The 20,620-nt window shown below is 45.0% G+C and overlaps 1 protein-coding gene across 2 annotated transcripts in view; it reads right to left on the bottom strand.

Annotated features, from left to right (window-relative positions):
- Positions 1–19,547, bottom strand: part of kcnn1b (potassium intermediate/small conductance calcium-activated channel, subfamily N, member 1b) — a 48,066-nt gene extending 28,519 nt beyond the window's left edge. For both annotated transcript variants that reach the window (XM_012839433.3, XM_031575400.2), the window contains exons 1-2: positions 18,289–19,547; positions 2,150–2,671 (exon numbers count right to left, since the gene is read on the bottom strand). In XM_012839433.3, the coding sequence (XP_012694887.2) occupies positions 2,150–2,671; positions 18,289–19,518 (1,752 nt within the window). In that variant the 5' untranslated portion in view covers positions 19,519–19,547. The remainder of the gene's footprint in view (positions 1–2,149; positions 2,672–18,288) is intronic.
- Positions 19,548–20,620: the final 1,073 nt, after the last annotated feature.

Raw genomic sequence — 20,620 nt, 5'->3', positions numbered from 1 at the left:
GGGCACAATGGGAGGAAGGAGCCCTTTCTGCCTAATATCATGTGTCTACTTCCACCCACCCGCCAACCTGCAAACGAATCCGCCCACCCGGCGAAACCCTAACTGCAGGAGCGGGGGCATGGCATGGGGCTTAGGCATCTGTGAACAAAGAGGTGGAGAGAGGGGTGGAGGTGGAGGAAGGGTGGAGGAGGAGGAGAGGTGGCAGCGCCTTGCGCTCCCTTCAGCTGAACTTGGCTCAACTCAGCTCGTGAAGTGAGAGTCGGTGGCTGTGGAGTGTGCGCTGGGGGAGTCGGTGGCTGTGGAGTGTGCGCTGGGGGAGTCGGTGACTGTAGAGTGTGCACTGGGGGAGTCGGTGGCTGTGGAGTGTGCGCTGGGGGAGTCGGTGGCTGTGGAGTGTGCGCTGGGGGAGTCGGTGGCTGTGGAGTGTGCGCTGGGGGAGTCGGTGGCTGTGGAGTGTGCACTGGGGGAGTCGGTGACTGTAGAGTGTGCACTGGGGGAGTCGGTGGCTGAGGAGTGTGCGCTGGGGGAAGCGGTGGCTGTGGAGTGTGCGCTGGGGGAGTCGGTGGCTGTGGAGTGTGCACTGGGGGAGTCGGTGGCTGTAGAGTGTGCACTGGGGGAGTCGGTGGCTGAGGAGTGTGCGCTGGGGGAAGCGGGGGGTTGGGAGGGGGGGGTTAGAGGGCGTAGTGAATGATCTGAACCATGGCCACGGTACAGACGGCGTAGTAACCCGACCCCCTACCCCACCCCGGCGCCTAAGCACCATAAGTGGCCGTCGCCGCTCGAAGCTTACACAACACACGCCGGCGAATTGTCCCAACCCAGCCACCTACAGGCTCTCCCCATCGCCCCAGGCCTTGCTCTTAATTATACCCTCCCTTAATTATTTAAAGTGACTTAACAAGCTCATCTATGTTAAGAACCTGATAGGTAAAATATCCCCGTCTAACGTAGCTTTTGTCCGACACTGAACACCAGCGCTGCTTGCAATTGAAGCTGTTTAACAGACTAAAATTAGGCCAGGCCTTTAAAGGGATAGAGCTGAAATAGAGAGAAATTGTTTTGGTGATTTCATATGACGGATGGATGTGTTCCAGTTGCAACTTGTTGCAGAGGGAGTTATTCAACAATACGTAAATGGGTATATCATGCTTGTGTGTTACCTGTGTGGAAGTACGCTTATATATGTGTGTGTGTGTGTGTGTGTGTGTGTGTGTGTGTGTGTGGGTGCAGGTGTGCTGGGAGCTTGTGTTTCCTGATTGTGTTTGTGCAAACAGAGAGGTGGTTTCCCCCCTCACACACACACACCCACTCTCTCTCTCTCTCTCTCTCTCTCTCTCTCTCTCTCTCTCTCTCTCTCTCTCTCTCTCTTTCTGCCACCTTTATTTCCGCATCATGATGTGTGCACTTGCACTGGGCTTTCTTTTCTCTTTTGATAGCAGCAGTGAAACAGAGTAGTAGTGAGATGAGGAGAAATAGAGAGAGAGGGAGAGAGGCAGAGGCATATAGAGGGGTGCCAAGAGAGAGGTGGACAAAAAAAAGAGGGGGGGGGATGGCCAGAGAAGTGTGAGGAGAGTGAGAGAGGAAGGGATGGCAGGGTGCAGGGATGAAAACAAGAAGTGAAGGAGAGAATTAGACAGGGGGAAGTAGATATACAAAAAAAGAGAGGCAGAAAAGGGGAGAAAGGGAAATGTAGTGAAGATGGGAAGGGAGACGTTCAGATGGGCCTCACACAGCAGAAAGCCCGCTTCGCCCTCATTCTGGGAATGAGTATGAATGTGTGTGTATGTGTGTGTGTGCGTATGGACATGTATGTGTGTGTGTGTGCATGAATATGTACTGTATGTGTGTGTGTGTGTGTGTGTGTGTGCATGGACATGTATGTGTGTGTGTGTGTGCATGAACATGTATGAGTGTGTGTGTGTGTGTGTGTGTGTGTGTGTGTGTGTGTGTGTGTGTGTGTATGTGTGTGTGTGTGTGTGTTTCGTGTGTGTGTGTGCATGAACATGTACGTGTGTGTGTGTGAATGTGAATGTGATTGTGACTGTGTGTGAAGGTGTGTGTTTGTGTTTCTGTATGTGTATGTATGTGTGTGTGGTTAAGCTCCACCGGCCACTCTCCACATGCAACATGCCGCCCCAACCAGGCTCACCTTGGAATAAATCCCCCAAGAAAGTTCCGTCTCTGTCACCATGACGACGATCCCGAACATCCCGAAGATGAGCGCGTAGTCGCTGAGCCGCTTGCGCTTCTCGAACAGCACCCTGCGGTGGCCCAGCCTTTCGCCGATGTCCTTGTTCTTCTTCTGTATGGCCCGCGCGCTGCCGCGCCTCCTCGACTGCGGCCCCCCCGGGCTGCCGCCCGCACTTGCCCCGCCATCTCCCCCCTCCCGGGGCAGGCTCTCGCTGGACGCCTTGCGGTGGTGCTGGTGCTCGTCGCCGTAACCCTTGGACACCACCACCTCCAAGCCGGAGCTGGGCAGCGTCTGCAGGGGCTGCGTCTCCGAGTCCAGCTCGGCGAGGTTGCGCCGCGACGCCCCCACGCTGCCCAGCGGTCTGCCCACGCCGCCATTGTACCTGCAGCTGTTCATAGCTATCTCCGAGGAGGCCCGGGCGCTCTGGGACAGGCAGGGCTGTGACCCGGCATGGCTCAGCTTCCTCGCGTCTGCATTCACCTGGCATCATGAGTAGAGTCGGAGAAAGAGAGAGAGGGAGAGAGAGAGAGATGGCTATAACTTAAGTAACTTCTTCAGAGGATATCATATTACATTTGATCTCCCCCTAAAAATGTATTGAGGGACAAAAAAAACACAAAACATTATTTAGGAGACTCTTGAAATAAAAAGATCACCAACTAGTTATACAAATAGAGGGGTCTTCTGTTGTGTGTGTGTGTGTGTGTACACATGCAGTTCTACCAATCATTTTTTCTAGTACCCCTGTTTTCCTCAAGTAATTTTTAGCTACTTCTAGCGTTGTACTTAATGCATAAACCTCCAAATGTGTCAGCAGTGTCCTATTAAGCAGTAGTTTTCTGAGAATAACACCATCTACAAATCAATTTTTTTTATATATTTTCAGCACTGAGAAGATCATCAAATGACACAGTAACATAGCTAAAGCTTTTGAGCTATTCTTGATAGCATGCGAATGTAATGTCTCCATAGACCCAAACCCAGACCTAAAATCTCAATAAGGTTGATATCAATCTGAAAAACTGGCCTACTTTGATTAGCATAGAGAATCCTCACTGGGTTTCCTTGGCCATCTCAATAGGACAATGCAGCTACCCTTGTAGCTTTGCCTTGAGCATTTCCTCCATAACAAAGCTACGACGAGTGTGTGTGAAAGCCTGTGCTTGCAGCCAGTGGCCGATAACGACGCTTTAACAGCGTTTGCAGTGCCCTTGACCCACACAAATGAGCTACATTACCAAGTTGTGAGACGAATATGAGTCTCTACAGGCAGGCAGCAGGTGGGGCGGGGGAGGGGGGGAGTGGGTGAGTGGAGGGAGAGAGGGAGACAAGGAATAAAAGGAGAAAAACCCTGGGCCCCAATCAATAACTCTTCCCATTCGGCTGCCATAAATTCTCCGACATAAACACATAATTCTATTTTAACTCTGCGAAGCAGTTAAATCGGCCTGTTGGTTCAAGCTGTGATTTGTGAGGCATTGTTGAGACTCGCCCCCCCCCATCAACACAACACACCACAACGCACAAACACTCACACACACACACACACACACACACACACACAACGCACAAACACTCACACACACACACACACACCCTTTTTCCTCCCATGGAGAGAAAGTGCCTGCAGTATTGCCAGACGACAACAGGTGACTTTCGTCTGGCACGCCGCCAAACATTTCCTGACCTCAACGCTGAATGTGCTCCTGAGAGGATGCCTGACTGGAGATCTATGAGACCTTACTATACATTAAAGAAAACGTTTGCCCCAGTAAAAGGGACTCTGTGCTCTTAATGGGACCATGAATTGCAACTCCAAAAGAGGACATTTTCAGGCATTGTCTTTGAGTGAAAGGAGACACAGCCCACTCAAAACTAGTGAGGGCCTTATTTGTCCCACAGTTCAGTAGTAGTGATTTTGACCTTTGCTTGTGACCTTTGACTGTTGAACGTGCATCCCAGCGTTGCATGTTACATATTCTCTCTCCTGCTGTGTGGGTGTGAATTCTAGAGTGTTCTACTGTATGGAGTCCATACGGCGGTCCCACTTACCAGCCGTGACTCAGAGCAGAGGAAGCGCACTAATTGGAGCCCTGTGGTCTACAGAGCTGCATTAATGTGACAACACTTGGGCAGGCTTAATAAAAGATTACGGTTATGTACCATGCGTCTTCACTGTGAGGGTAATTTGCTCGTAAAATTATGATATCATTATTTATGAAAAGGCTTTTAAACTCCCCTAAAAATAAGGGTTGTTTATATAGTCAGCAACTACGACGCTGATACTGGTGGCAATTGGGTTTCCTAAGAGAATCAATACATACGATTAATCCAGCACAAAACTCACACAGGCATTTCATATGATTCAGAGTAGTGGTGTCAAGTGTCACTATTTAACACAAATTAGATTCTAATACAAACAGTACTGCTCTATCAACTGACAATTAGGAGCGGGAGGAGCAACCACGCATCTCATAGGTTTGCATACATTTTATGAGTGAAACTGCGTGGAGGCCACTTTACACACCATATATAAACACCATATAAAGTCGGCCAACATTCTATGCACAGCCATAAATCCAGTTTGAGGCACGGTGTAGTGTTGATATAGCTGCATAGTAACAATGTGGTATCATTTACTACTATACTGCTAAAAGAGAGGATCCGCTCCGATCGCCTTGCAGCAGTTTTTACACATGGCTACCTGCTAGCATGGCAGCCGCACTGCAGCGGGCAGGATGGATTTCGGGGTTCTTCAACGCGGCCGCAGGACTCGCTTGTCTGCATGAGCAGGTCGGCCATCTGTGCCACCGCGCTCCAAGCCCAGGGGCGGCACCTCTGCTGCCAAGCCACGCTGGGTCGCTCTCTGGCACTGGCCCTCGCGTTCCGCGGAACCGGACTCCATATGAACGCCTCCGCACACGGAAAACCCCCTTTTTCTGCTTTCCCTTTGAGTGAGAGCAGGGGAGGGAGAACTCATCAGAAAAAAAATCAATAACAAAATGTTAGCTCCGCCTTATAGCCAAAGCCTCGATCTCTCTCATCTTGAGTTTGTTCGATGGATGTGTGTTCAGAGCCTAGCTTCCCATCGTGCAGAGCCGTGGGGGGGGGGGGGACAACACACACTCTGGACCCCACACAAAGAGGAGCCACAGAAGCCTCCGTTCAGACAGGACTGCAGTGGTTTTACATGTCTTTCTCTCACTGCCTTAACACAAGGGAAGAGATCCCTTCCATGGAGGTGGTCAACTCAGCAATTCTGCTACAGAGTGCTGGAGTCAAGTATGCACGCTATGCCCATTACTGTTCTTTTATCACTTCATGAAAAGAGAAAAAAGAGAAATAGAGGAGAGAAATGTGACCGTTTGTTTGAACTGACCACCTCCATGGTCTTAGCTACCTTTTGTACCCCTCTCTTCATGGCAAGCCCCTCTGAACCTCTCCTCTCTCTCCTGGGATTGCTTGGGTTCCAGTCTATAACTATATCTCTTCATCCTAGCCAAACTCAGACAAGTCCGTCTAAAACTGAAAAATCCATCCTGTGTAAATGTCCACCTGTGGGATTTCGCAGAGTGGGACAAAACGTGAAAGATATGGATGGGAGTCACACAAAATATTACATCGTTTTGCGGGAGCAGGACAGGATCTTGCAGGAGCAGGATCGAGTGACCAGGTGTCATTTCTACTGGAATTAAAAGCGCTACCACTACGTAGCAGTAACCTGGCTCATACAAGTGCAACATAGTCATCAATCAATCAATCAATCAATCAATCAATCAACCTGCACAGCTGTGGGGCTGGTGAACTCCTCTACTGCGTCACAAGAAACAAACTTACACAAACTTTAAAGATAAGTTACGAGGTGACATCATGGCCACAAAGAAAAGAAAATGTTCTTTTAGTAAAAAATGGGTGAAAAAAAGTGAAAAGTCTTTTTTTGTATCCCTTCTGAACATGATATTCTTCTATATTTTGGTTTATATAATACTTTATTTTTATTTTCTATTATGTTATGTATTATGTCAATAAAGACACGTTACGTTGCAAAATTAGCGTGTCTTTGGATGACAGACAGCACTGTGTTCATCATGTCTTTCATATAGCAAAAGCTGTAGCCTGTATCTTTTATGGCCTAGCTGGTCTGGGGTGGATTCGATGAGAGGAATAGAGGACAAGTGGAATCAACTAGGACGAGCCGAAACAAATGTTTCTTTTTAGTAAGATAGACATCATATCAAAGTTTTAGGTTACCTCTCAGCATTGGTAACATGTTTCACATTTTCTTACACAAACGTACTACTCGTCCCACATTTGGTCTGTTTGCATCTGGTCACCCTAGGTGTGATATGGGGCTGCATGAGTGCAAAAGGTGTTGGGGAGATGATATATATATATATAGATGGAGCGACTGAAAAATCCATCCTATACAGACCTCATAACGTCCCCCTACAGTACTCATACTAATACAATTTGTATTTGACCTGCCTTATCAGTCACTTCTGATAAAAGCAACTGCTGCAGAAACACATGTTAAATATACTGTACATGCGCTTCATCAAATAAATGTACATGTTCGTTTGGTCAGAAAACTAAGAACTTAAACCACACTGTTCCTCAGTTCATTAACTGCAGTTCATAGCTACACTATGCAACACTTTTTGCAGTATGTTTGAACTACTTTTTGTTTCATCTTCAAATTCATTTTGATATATATATATTCGTATGTCTCAAAATACATTTCATTCAATAAACAAATTTATAAAAAAATAAAAATAAATGCATTTCATACTGTTAGATAACTAAGCTTGTGTCCGCGAGCCATGCTAGTGCTTCTCTGTTCAGGGTAGACAGCGCCTGAAGACCAGGGCACTGGTACTTGGTGCAGCCGTTGATAATGCATGCAGGAACCTTTTGATGAAATATGGTCATGTGAAGGACAGATAAAACACTATGTAGTTCTGTAGTTTGGGTCGGAACACCTCACGAAAATGTAAGAAAATCCTCCACAGCAAACGTTGGCAACAATAAAACTAGTTATCAGGTTAGCAAGCTTTTAACTGGGCCGTTGGTGGTGTTTGCAAGGTTCCTGCATGCTTTTTAGGTTGGTACCTCGCTAGTTTTAGACCAAAACTACATAATGCTTCTTTAAAATCTGTGACAAATGTGTGTCATGCCAGACAGAGGCAGAAGAATAGTCCCTCACCCTTTAGTTCTTTCCTCTTTAATAGGAGGGTTCCATGGCAGTTAGTGCTCTGGGCCTGCTATTTACATTTCAGTTTCTTCAAGTTGCTTGCTAAACATGCAGTTAAACAAATTGAACAACAGAGAAATGTATATATTTGAATATTAAATATAAATATTATAAATGATACGGTGTCTTCCTGCCCAGAAGGTGAGAAAATGAATGTCGGAGACCTTTATTCACAAAGTGCCTCAGAGATGAAGTGCTGACCTACAGCATGATATGATTAGCATTTTGGTTGATAATGGCTAAAGATTAAACAAGTACAGGATGGACTTAATATTGTGAAAAGAAAGCATGAGGAGTGACCAAAAGAGGAAAATAGAAAAAGAGCAGGGCCTCTTGGTCACCGAGAAAGAAAGAAAGAAAGACAGAATGAAAGACGAACAGGAGAGAAAACAGAGAGCGGTACCCCCAAAGGCAGAAATCGGACTGCTGTAGCAGAAAGTGCGCTACAGAGACACAAAGGCCTCACACTGTTACATAAAACACCTCCACACAAACTCACATGGCATCACTGTATATTAATAACCAAAAGGCAGATTAAAATGGCCGATTTAGAGCTCTTTTAACATTTCTTCTTTTCAACTCAGGCTGGCTGCTTCGATTGGTACTCTCTTGGTCCGTCTGAGATGGTTTCATACTGCACCGACACGTGTGTATGTTATGAATATGAAGCACTTACAATGAGCAGACTTTTCATCGTCTAAAAGCGAGCATCGTTGTAAAATATTTGAATTATGCTGACAGTCTAGATTCTCCTGTCTTAAATCAATGTGTACTGATGCAAAACAGAAGGGTAACATGACAATCACTCAGCAACACACTATTTTTGTCACAATGCAATCTGATTTCTTTTCACTCGCCACCACAGAGGAGAGGAAAAGAAACTGAAAGGAAAAAAAAAACGCAGAGCTGGGAGAAACAAAGACAAGACAAAAATAATTCTTCACCTCTTCTAAAAGAACGCAGAACGTTTAATTACAGCGATTGGAGGGTAGAAAAAAAACCTCAACATTCACCACTTTTGTCTGAGTGCAGTGGAAAAGACATTTATTGTTTTGATACCTCAACAAAAGCGTTCATTTTTATTCCCTCATTTCCTGACAGCCAAATGAACAAGGATGCTGCAGGGTATGATTGCCCCCAAAAGAGGTGCTTCATCTTTTTTTTTCCAAAGAAAAAAAAAATGTATTATATTTTTTTCGGAATTATCAACAATGCAGGTCAAGGTAACCCTGAATGCTGTCAAGCCAATCCCCAGGCTTGGCTCCTGAGAGTGGAAGACACTATTGTCTATTCTCTTACATGTTCTAAAACCTTTCCCTGAGCGAGAGCTCAACTATCTCTCTGATGCTTTCTGATGTCCAAAGCTGCACAATCAGCACGATAGGTCAATCATGGATCCCCATATTTTCTTTTCCAGTTGAAACACTTTGATGATGCCCTCTTGTTCATTGACAGCAGCCAAGGACTGAAACCTTTAACTCCCAGACTGGTTGGTCATGCAAGTTCATTTTTTTTTCATGAAACTTCAAATGCATACAGATATTAATCTGTGTCAGCCAAAGTTTTCATACCCAAAACAAGGGTCACATACTAAGAGGTTATACATGAACCCTACCCTGAGATATCTATCAGATAACAAATACACCAGATTAAAGGATTTTGGTGTCCCAGAATGGAATATACTTATTATTACCTACTGTAACAGTCAGCTTCCCTATGAGGTAAAAAAGACACAATAATATCTATTGTCTTCACTGCATTTCCAGTGGATTGGATTAATAACCATTATTTCACCAAAACACACTTCAATACAATTCAATTCTCTCCGTTCATAACCAACGACAACACAGCACAGCCGAGTTGTGAATGTACTCATCTATTTACACTTCCACAGTACCTGATCATTTTAACACATCAGTCACTACACGTCACACCCATTTTTCAGGAGTTCTCACCACAACACTCTCACGATTCACAGCCAGCTGTCATGGCATCAGTGACGCATGCCACCTAAACATGGCACCGTCACACCGCTAGGAGGATCGCGCCGAGTGCTTATTTTAAGAGCTCGCCTGCCTGCCACGTCTTCCTCCCTTGTCTGACTGTCTGCACCATGCGCCCGTGGGCTCCTCCAGTGCGTGTCCCTCTCTCCTCGCGGCCCCTCCTCCTCCTCCTCCTCTTCTCAGTCTATAGCAATCCAATTTGAAAAATCTATTTTGACATTGAATTTGCACTCACTCAGATCTCCCATCAAGCTCTCTATTCCTAGCCAGCCCCTCTCGCCCGTAATGAAATGTCCACAACAAACCTGAGAGGTTATGATTGAATCTGTGACTCATGGCTTCCCTTTTACCCCCCCCCCCCCTCACACACACACACACTCACACACCTCATCCTCCTTCTCACATCAAAATCTCATTCTTGCACTGAGCCATATTCTCCCCATCTGTATTACCATTAGCCACTGCCATGTGCACCACATCGTGTCTGTGCCAAGGCACCGTCCATCAGCTCCCTGATAGTTTGTCGGCATTATTCCCCTTGCAACATAAACATAATCGACAAGATGTCAATACCACGGCACGTTTAGGATACAAACATCAAAATTCAGATCCAGGTGATGTCCTCTGTAATACAATCATTCTAAAAGTACTATCCTAATGATAAGTCTGGGCAATTAAGCAGCGTGTTAGTGACTTCTGGGCATGTTTTTGTCCCATGATAGTTTTAGCAGTGGCAACAACAGAGAGCATATAAGGCCAATCCACAAAATTGGTGAGATATCTGCGTGTGTGTGAGAGTGTGTGAGAGTGTGTGTGTGTGTGTGTGTGTGTGTGTGTGTGAGAGAGATAGTATGTGTGTGTGTGTGTGTGTGTGTGTGTGTGTGTGTGTGTGTGTGTGTGTGTGTGTGTGTGTGTGTGTGTGTGTGTGTGTGTGTGTGTGTGTGTGTGTGTGTGTGTGTGTGTGTGTGTGTGTGTGTGTGCGTGTGCGTGTGCGTGTGTGAGTGAGAGAGAGAGAGAGAGAGTATGTGTGTAGTACTGATGAGTGGGTTTATGTTTAAGAGTGTTATGGCATTCACACGCCCTGCGCACTCAGTCTACAGTGAAAATGGACTCTGTGTCTACTGACCTTAAAAGTTATACATTTGCATGCTCAAAATATCTGGCTGAATTTGAAATGAGCATTGCCCGCAGGTACAGTTTCTCAATTGTCAGCTGGGCGATGTATAATTTTCATGACTTCATTATTTAATTCTTAGTACATATTTATGTATATAAATTATTGCCAATAGCAATGGAAAACAGGCCAATACAAATTTATATTCATCAACCAATGAACAATAAACAATAAAGATGAACATCTAGTGAGTTTTAAGTCATAATGAAACATCATAGAACATGAGTTTCAGTAAATCTATGATACAAAATCTGAGAGCAATCTTACAGTTTACAGCCTTAAGTTAAAAACGAATTCTGTGCACACCAAACATCATTGGAACAATAGGTACTATGATAAAAAAAATCCTTCCATGTTTTTAGATGGTTACAACAGAAAGCAGGCTGTGAGGAAACCCTGGAAGGTTATAAGGAATGGTTCTTTGCACCCTGTAATCAATCACTCTCAAACAAACTCTATTTCCAGTGTTACTGGGTCCACTAGGACTTTAAGTCAATAATTTAAAAGCCCAAGTCAAGGTTCATATCATAGGCACATTGAAAAGACAAATGCATTAAAACTCACTTATTACAGGGCAAAACACTCACAAGCCACATATCCGACACCACATGACTGACAAAGAACTACATGGAAACAGCATAAGGTTGTAATGAAATGAGGCCAAGCTTGCTGTTAAGACAGCACCAGCATTAGATAACCTATCAATTCTAATAAATGTACTGGCTGCCTTGATTATGGTCTTTGAGATTAAAAGTCTAAGGAATTGCCCTGGCAGACCCGAGCAGCACTTTTTCCCCTGCAAATGTTTTAATGAAATTAAGCGCAGCGGGAACCAACACTGAAAATTGCCTCAATTTAAATGGATTTTTGCCTTTCAAGAAACAGCTTGTGTCATCGGCAGAGACACCCTTCAAGTGGAAAAATAAGAAGAAAAAAACACACAAAACACGGCAGAGACAAAACAATCAAAAAGTGCCACCTCATTCAGCTTATCAACTGGCTTCAACAGCACTCCAGCACAGCACCCTGGATTAACAATGGAGCTAAGGGGAGCTTAAGCCCCAGGGGCCACAGGCTGGCGGGGCCCTGGCTGACAGAGAAGTAGGCCCACATCAGTTCATTGTAAATTTGTAGCCCATTCATTGTTCATGTGTGGGTGTGACCAGTGGAATAGCAGTACTGATATCGGCTGATACCATGTCTTTGTATTCGTAGGCTACTAGGTGTCAAGAAAAGTAACCAATAGCAAAAGTAACCTGAAGATCACCAAGGCTCTAGGTTTTAGACGACCAGACTAGGATTGTAGCTACTGCCAATAAGGTTTCATTTTTTCCTCTGATCTAGTTATTAACAATTTGTGTAGCTGAGTTGTCATGGAACAGCCTAAGCTAGTGTAGAAAAAACGTGTGTTTGTTGTGTTTTCTATGGAGATCTAGCATTAAACTTGAGTCGGATAATCATGTTACCCTCATTATGTGATAGGTGTGCCGTGTTGTTCTGTACATTCTGCTTTGATTGTTGTCCTTGTCGCAGGTTTAAAAATAATTGTTCAAACAAAACAGTTTACCAATTAATCATACTTTCGCAACTGTATTAATATTACAGTGTACAAATTGATACAATTTCTTAGATGGCCTGAACATATTGCGTGATCATTTCCCCTTTGAATAGGCATAGCCCCAGAGCCCTTAGTGTTCTTAATCCTGCCCTGTCCTGGAGCATGAACATCACTCCCTTTGCACCTAATAACTCCTTGCATAAGTGACTTGAGAGCACATGTTGGCTGTTCGATTTAACAGATTTTGCTTTTAGTCTTGGGGGGGGGGGGGGGGGGGGCACTGTACACTTCCATAATGGTGCCCCTGAGGAATGGCATATCACATTCCAGTCACCATTCTTTGTGTTTACAGCCTGTGATACATTACTCCTGCAAACCATATCTGTGTTTGAATTCGTAAAATTATGGTAATGACAACCTATGAAATCCATACCGTGTCTTCATCAAAACGTAAAGGCATTAACTGGTGTGCTGTGAATGAAATGGTGAATAAGACATCAAAATAAACTGTAGCAGTGATTCGAGAAAAGTGATTCTGTATTTTCTCCACTTTAACTTGACGTACATAACTAGGAGGTAATCACATTACACATTTCAACTCCATCAATAATGATAGTGGGATATCTCCTAAAAAGGTGTCTATCATGAATACCACACCGCAGCACCTTCTCAATGTTCAACATTGACATGTTCATGTACAACACAAATGATGACATGCAGTTCCCAGGGGACATGATAACCTAATTGCATTTGTGATGCTTCAGATATATACCATCCTTGAGCGTTGTGAGGCTGCAGAGGGATTATTAAGTGAAGCCATTGCTCTAAAATCTAAACAAGTCCAGCTGCCTTGCTGTACCCCTGGCTACATCACCCGATGTATCTCATGTCTTCAAAATGATGTAGTGGAGAATTGAAAGAACTGAATTGAAATAATTGAATAACCATTGTGTAATTAAGCAAAAAGGTTGCAATCACAAAATAGATGATATATCACACGATTTGGAGATGTCCAGCTTCTATCAGTGTTTCTGCTTATGCACTATATTATAGTGACTATCATATTAAAATACAAAATTGCAACTGAATTATAGCCTATGAGATTCATCATATTAGATAAGAGGAGCATGTTGAGCACTGACGGTTGGTGTTGGCGAAAAAGTATTGTGCCATTAGAGAATTAGCTCAACCACCGGCCATTTACCGCAGTGGCTGTGGAGGGGAACAAAATATATTTTTTAATAAAACCAGACCCAAATGCACCACATCATTCACAGTGTCCCAACTGAAACTGAACTGCTTCCAGAAGTCTACCATACACAATGATTATATTGGTTGAGAAACATTGGAGCTCTTTCAAGACTAATAAATGCTAGAGAGGATAGCGAGAAAGAAGGGGAGGAGTGGAGAGGGGGAGAGAGGGGAGTAGGGAGGAGAGGGGTTAGGGTGAGGTGGGGGTGGGGGTGAGCTGAGCCAATTACACTTTTCACAAATTACACTTGATTAACCAGTACGAGAACAGCTGCAGTGGCAAAATACCCAGGGTTGGGGCCACGGCTGCGTGTGCGTGATGAAATCCCCTCAATGTTACTTTGCATGCGTTTAAGAGCCATGTAATGCCATCTCATGTCCCTCATTTGCAACACCATGGCATACAGGATCCTTGAACACCTGGTCCAACCAAACGCATACTCTTTTCACGTCTATCATCAGCTGACATTTGGCCAGATATCAGGAAGGGGTTTTTTTCTACACTGGTAATCATTGTATAATTTGTTTTGGGGGTATGATCACCTGGGGAAACAAAAAATGACAGCATTAGTGAGTCCATGCCTACGGAGATATTTAAACCCTACATATATACTGACAATGTGGAAGAGTGTTGCCGTGTCGTGCCCTCGAGAGACAGGAGGATGTGTTCAGAGTCAGACCAGCTGGTAGGGTTTTCCTCAGCAGTCTACTCTACAGTATGGCTGACGCACACTTCCTCTCCTTTGTTTACCTTAGAGGTGCTGGCTTTGTTTATCCTTGCACTGTTCAAGCCTGGGTAAACATGGCCTCCTTTTGTAACTGAGAGGCTTCAAGGAATCGTCTACCAAGGAAAAGATAACAGTTGGAAAAAAATTATTTCTCTACCCTTCCCCCCCCCCCCCCCCCTCGTGGTCTAAAAGGTCATGACCAACAACCCTCCAAGACAAAGACACCCGAGGCTCTATTTCTGGATGATTATTGAAAAAAAAAATGAAATACCTTGAGAAATGTGTAGATCTAATTGCGGTTACAAATTAAATATTCAGCAATAAATTATTCAACATCTCTAAAATACCATCCTGATAATGTTCGACCAGAATAAGATGGTGAATACTACATTTATCTTGTAACGTTGTAGCTGGGCAAGTAATGTAAGAAATTTGTACTGCACATTTTAGTATTCATTCAGCTACAAATGGCAAATTCTACACACACACACACACACACACAGGACCACTCACAACATACACACAGTGGAAATCACTCTAAATATGTTCTTGGTTGTTCTTGGTGTTGATGGAGCACTGCTTATTAATCTTAACATTCATCAACACAAAATATCCTCACAAATAAAAGTGTGGTATTTTGGACAGCACCACAGTGCGATAGCATAATTAAAGAGCAGGCCCTTATCTGTTGTAGCCCTCAGACTAAATAAAAGAAAGCTGATCACAAATTGACCCCTACTCCCCAGGACACCATTATTATGTTCTTCAAATGATTACAAAGACTGGGCTAGTCCTTATGTGTCTGTCATGGACAGGGTCATTGTGATAAAAAAAAGCACGTTGAATTCGAAGACCTTGACTTGTATGAGAACACATGTTACAGAACATGTTTCACAAAAAAATCACATTTTGCACTGTAGCCTACTTTAGCATTGTAGAAGTGGCATGGGTTATAGAGAGTTCCTACACAACAAAACTGAAAAACCCTCTCGCCTACATGTATGACTTGTGATTTTATCAGAGGACGCTCAACCTCACCACATCCATCTTCATTTTTAAACTTGTCTCTCTCAATAATTCAGATAATGACAAAAAACACGTTTTAACTTCTACCATTATGTCTAACTCTAGAAGAATTGCAGCAACTGGTAGCCATGGAGTCGGCCTAGGCTACATAAAATGTAGCAATTTACAAACATCAGACGTTTCATGTGTTTCCCCAAAACCACAACCCAAGTCCCAGGAACAATGAAGCACGGTTGCCCCTCAGCACCCCCGCAGTGGAACGGTGGCATGATACAGTCCCACAAAGGGGGAAGGACCGGTTGCTCCCAGCACCACCACAAACCCAGCAATCGGCACAAGCTCATAGCACTGGGGAGAGCAGATGACACAGTCCCATCAGGAGCAACTGTCTCTAAAAACGTTAAGGCTAGAACGCAGTGGCAGGGTATAGCCGCCTCCTGGCGAACACAGCGGCAGAGAGGACCCTATGCAAAGCAGCTGGAACACGGAGCCCCTGAGCCTGTGGTGGCTGCACAGAGAGTCTCCGCTATCATCAACCATACGGTAGACCCCAGGCTGTCATGGCAATGCTGCAGCCTCTTACGGCCAGAGGCAGCCATAAAGAAGACCCCCGGGCATCAGTAGCCCCCCTCTGGGTGGCTGCAACCGTGCGGCCTCTCCATTGTAGCACAGGTGCCCTAGCCTCAGCACCCAGATGGAATTTGGACGCCGACAGCCACAGACCCATCAAGGTGCTGGGCCAGGAGCCTTGCTCCTTCCTCACCAGGCTGCTTTCAGCGGTAGAGGCTTCCAGCTGGTCCCTCATATTCCAGGGCTGGATGCTCTTTTGCACAGCTTCAAGGGAAGTGACACAACAGGAAATAGCCCTTTAAAGGCTTTTGGAATATAGCTAAGCAGCAGTGGATCTCCCCTGGATCAAATCCTAGCCGGTTGCTCTGTCTGATCTTATTTGAATGCCATTCCTCCTTTCCTCCAGGAGGTGCTAATCCCAATTCTGACACCAATGTAGCGTGGTCAAGGCTTCACTTTAGCACTAGTGCCGTTTACTCAGACAGAGGATACAGGCACAGAGGGCAGAGGAATTCTAAGTAGTCACTGATTCACATAAGACACACAGTAATGGTGGACGAATACAGTAATTCGGAGGAAACTACACTGGGGCATTTACGTGTAACACACAGACTACCAATCGCTAACATAAGATACTCGCTGACATTAACCTAAGGAGTTGAAGCATGAATACACCCTTAGCCAAACGTTATGCATTGAGTTCAGGCTCCAGGCTCTGTAAAGCGCCTTGAGACAATGTTATTGTTTTGGCGCTATATAAATAAAATTGAATTGAAATGAATTAAATTAAACATCTCTATTCTACGGCTATTACACGCTAGGAATTATAGGACAACTCACCATACCCTGAACACATAGAACAACATAGGAGCGTGCACCCCTGTATGTTGTAGCTGGCAAGCTCCAGTTGAAGCTTAACGGTCAAACTATATAACTAAGTGTGGTTTGAGCACCGCAGCACCTCAAATTAGCCTAGACCATAACAAGGTAATGCAAGGTAGTCTGTGTACATTTTAATATTGTAGAATGTCAATGAATTCCATTTTTATGTAATTATTAAAAAGACTGATCTATTCATATGAATTCCTTTCTATTAATGCTCTCTCCTTTATTGGGAGCTTAACACCACCATTCCAATATTTGATACTGATACACAGGAGTGTACTTACAGTTTTATTGTCATCAGCTGCAGCTTTGCACACTGCCACAGAGATGATATCAACCATTGTTCTCCTTTTTAACGTCTATAAAATGGTTTCAATGATACTTTAAAGTAACACGTGTGTTGTAGGCTTTCATATGTAAAAAATATTTTGCATGTCACTGTTGCTGATCAATGCACACACACATGTGAGACATGAGACAAACCAGAAAGCCCCCCACATTACAAATATCAATGTAATCCCTGGTGAGAGGTACAGTGGAAGATGAAAGACACAAATATGCCCAACTGCATAAAAACAGTCTAGGGATGCACTAGTTAACAGGGTTAGCATTGAAACAGTTGCTCAACAGTGCATCCCAAACATACAAGAACGACAAAATTAGGTTTCAAAACAACAAAATATCGCCGCTCATAAGTAGGCCTACATTTCAACCTGGAGAGTAAACACAGGTCTGATACTCAGAAAAGCCCATCAGAGTCGTGTTACATTAAAACATTACTCAGACGATGACATGATGGTGTCACCTAGACAAACCCAGGAGGAATGTATACCAGGCTAATTTTCGACAGAAGTTAGACACATGCCTCTGTCACCATCCGACACTTAGCCTATACTTTTTCTTTTAACTGCCTTTCTGGCTTTTCAGCTATCATCTCCTCACGAATAATTAATTTAATTAGAGGGAAACGATAGCTCACATCCAGTGGGCTAATGTAGCCCATGTTTTAACGGCACTAAATCCAACCAAGTGCCAAAGACAATCTCAGTTCATTCAGGTCCTCATTCTGGAAGAACAACCGGGTAATTAATGAATGGTAGATATGCAACAGCTCATCTTCCCTGAGCTCGCGTATACTTGACGCTAGACTGATCATCTTAAACGACGTAAATGAAAATCGAGCCGATGAATGAACGGTAAACCATAAGTAAACAGGAGTGGAGATGCGATGCATTTCAGTAGAGACAAGCGCCATTATACAGTATATACAACGCAGCCTGTTGAAATTTCCAGACGATATGAGCTTTCCATTCAACCTGACATATGCAGTGGTGTCGCACGATTATTCTTGTGGCTTCACAAATGTCTTCAATGATTACACATTACATGGCCGAAACATTCATACAGTTATGTTTCGATATGGCAGTACATGTTAACAGGCAATGCTCACTAAAAAGCCTACACGCGTCAGGCTCCGCAGTCTTTCCATTAGCTACCTGTTAATCGCAAACTTTAAAGCAACTAACAAGCAGCTTTCAGTGCGATTACAAAGGTTACGTATTTAACCAGGCGACATGTGCAATGCAAAATAAATGACTGTGTTAGGTTTAGATAAGCGACTGGCAGGGCTGAGTATGACATTTTTATTTACCTTCTGTCCTCTGCTACTCTGCGTCTCCTCTCGCAGGTGGTTTTCCAACCACAACCGACTGTCGGTGGAGTGAGGCCGGCCGCTTCTGCTGCTACTTCCTGCAGATGGGTTTGTTACTCCCGGGCATCTGTTGTGAGGACCGGCGGTGGACTGGTGGCAATGTCGCGGACAAGACGGATAATGTTCTCCAGTTCTCCGGCAGTCACTGTCACAGGGGTGATGCCAGTGTGCATGAGAGTCGGGCTGCTGATACTGTTGTTGCTGCGGCAGAGAAAAGTGCTGGTGTCTGCTCAGCTCCCGCGATCCATTGGCGCAGCAGTTTGGATGACTGCTTCCAACCAGCCGCTGCTGCTGAACCTGCAGCGGAGCCGGTTGCGCGTCTCCCGCCTGATACAAAACCACTTGCTGGCTCCCGTCACTCACCCGACATTTACCGATACTCGGAGAGTTTGTTGCAGCCGAGGAACAGGGCGCGCTCTGTTGATGTGGCTTGTAATGGTTGTGGTGGTGGTGCTGCTGTTGCTGCAACAGCTGGTGATGATCCCTTCTGCAGTGGCACGCGTGGTGCTCCTGTTGGCAATTCGCAGCTTTCTGCCACTGATCTCCTCTAGCCTGACTTCGAGAGTATAGCTCGGGGGAATTGTGGGCGCACCGCAGTGGATGGCGTTGGAAACTGGAGTTTCCCTCTTCGGGTGATCTCCCATACGTGTCCTGATAAACGGGTAGCTCCGCCTGCGGCTCTCCAGCGGTTACCAGACCTTGTTGCCGACTCCAGGAGTGGTGGTGGTGGTGGTGCAATCTGCTGACCTGCTCTGAATGTCTGTGGTGATCTCCGTGACGTTTAGCCGCTGGCGAACCGCCCCGCTGCAATTCAGCTGTGTGACAGGTTTCCTGGGTTAGAGGGCTGGGCAATTCCTGTTGACTGTGTTTTGATAAGGTGGAGATCCGCTGTTTGTGCGTTGGAGGTGGTGGCGGCAAACTGCACGCCGGGGCGACTTGACTCAGCCCTGCCTGAGAAGGTGGAGTTGGACTGCTCTGCGCGCCCGTCAACTCCTGAGTGGGTGCCTGGTTCCCAACTCCCGAGCAGTGATGCTGCATCCCCTCAACACCTGCGTCGGGCACTGACTGCAGCTCCGTGTTGCACTGATCCGGCACCCCTTCGCTGTGTGCAGCCCCAGTTGAGTCTAGGCAGCGCGTTTCATTGGTAGGTTTGACCAGGACCAGCCTCATCACGTCACAGAGTAGTTACAGGGAACACCGCCTTCATCAGAAAATAAACCACCACTACTTACGTGAATGAACCACCCAACCGCAGGGAACAGCCTGGTGGCAGTGGCTGAGTGAGTAAGGGGATGTAAAGTTTATGAACTTCTAGAAGCGAAATCATTTCAACATTTTCCCAAATCAGTAGTTAGTGATACGTAAATAGTTAACAGTTATCAGTTCATATGAAAACATATGGGTTATCACCTGGCAGACGATAAGTTGTAAGGATAGAAGGGCTGGGGAAGATGTAGCTCGTTAAATAAGATGGAATCCTTCTTATTACTTATAATGATGGCCTATCAAGGTTGTCCTCCTTATGGAGAAGATGCTCTGCATTTTTTCAAGTGGCATCCTCAGTGTCATAGGCTTAAGACTGACTAACATCATGATTTATCCCCACCGCTGTAAGCCTGTGAAAGAAGGGACACAGAAAACACAATAAACACACTTAAAAAGTATGAAAACAAAACATTTTCAAATTTTCCTTCTTAATTTACCGTCTTTTGACCATGTCGCCATCCAGTCAATATCAGTGAGCTTGTTTTTCCCTGTGTGTTTCACATCAAAATGAGAGCGAAAGCTGCAGACGCACTGTGCATCCTGCTTGAATAGAGCATGGAGAAAAGCAAATATCAACCTCTTTATGGGTGAGGACAAAGAGATGATGGCTTCAGGGTAATGGACAAGTAGAATGCAGAGCTATATTTGGATGTGGCAGATCTCTGTGTCATTAAAGCCAGTGGTCAGTGTCATAATAGGTCAGGGGGTGTTTTTGTGTCAGATCTGGGGCACAGCCGCGGGGGAAACTTGATCATTTTCATTAAGTAATTAGGCTCTGGCTGCTTCCTGTATGGGGACCTGGACAGTATGAAGTATCATTTGCTTCGTGGTTTGGAAGCAACATCGCTTACAACCATATAAATTGTTAATTTCCTGATCCCACAGACGTAGAGGAAAAGAATGAGTGAAAGAGAGAGAGAGAGAGGGAAGGAGGGAGGAAAGACTATGAGGAAAGACTGGGGAAAAAGGCTCTAATCGAAAAAAGGCTCTAATCTGGAGCAGCTTC

This window comes from Clupea harengus, chromosome 10 (genome assembly GCF_900700415.2).
Source record: "Clupea harengus chromosome 10, Ch_v2.0.2, whole genome shotgun sequence".
Taxonomy (NCBI): domain Eukaryota; kingdom Metazoa; phylum Chordata; class Actinopteri; order Clupeiformes; family Clupeidae; genus Clupea; species Clupea harengus.
This window is presented reverse-complemented; position numbering and strand designations above follow the sequence as displayed.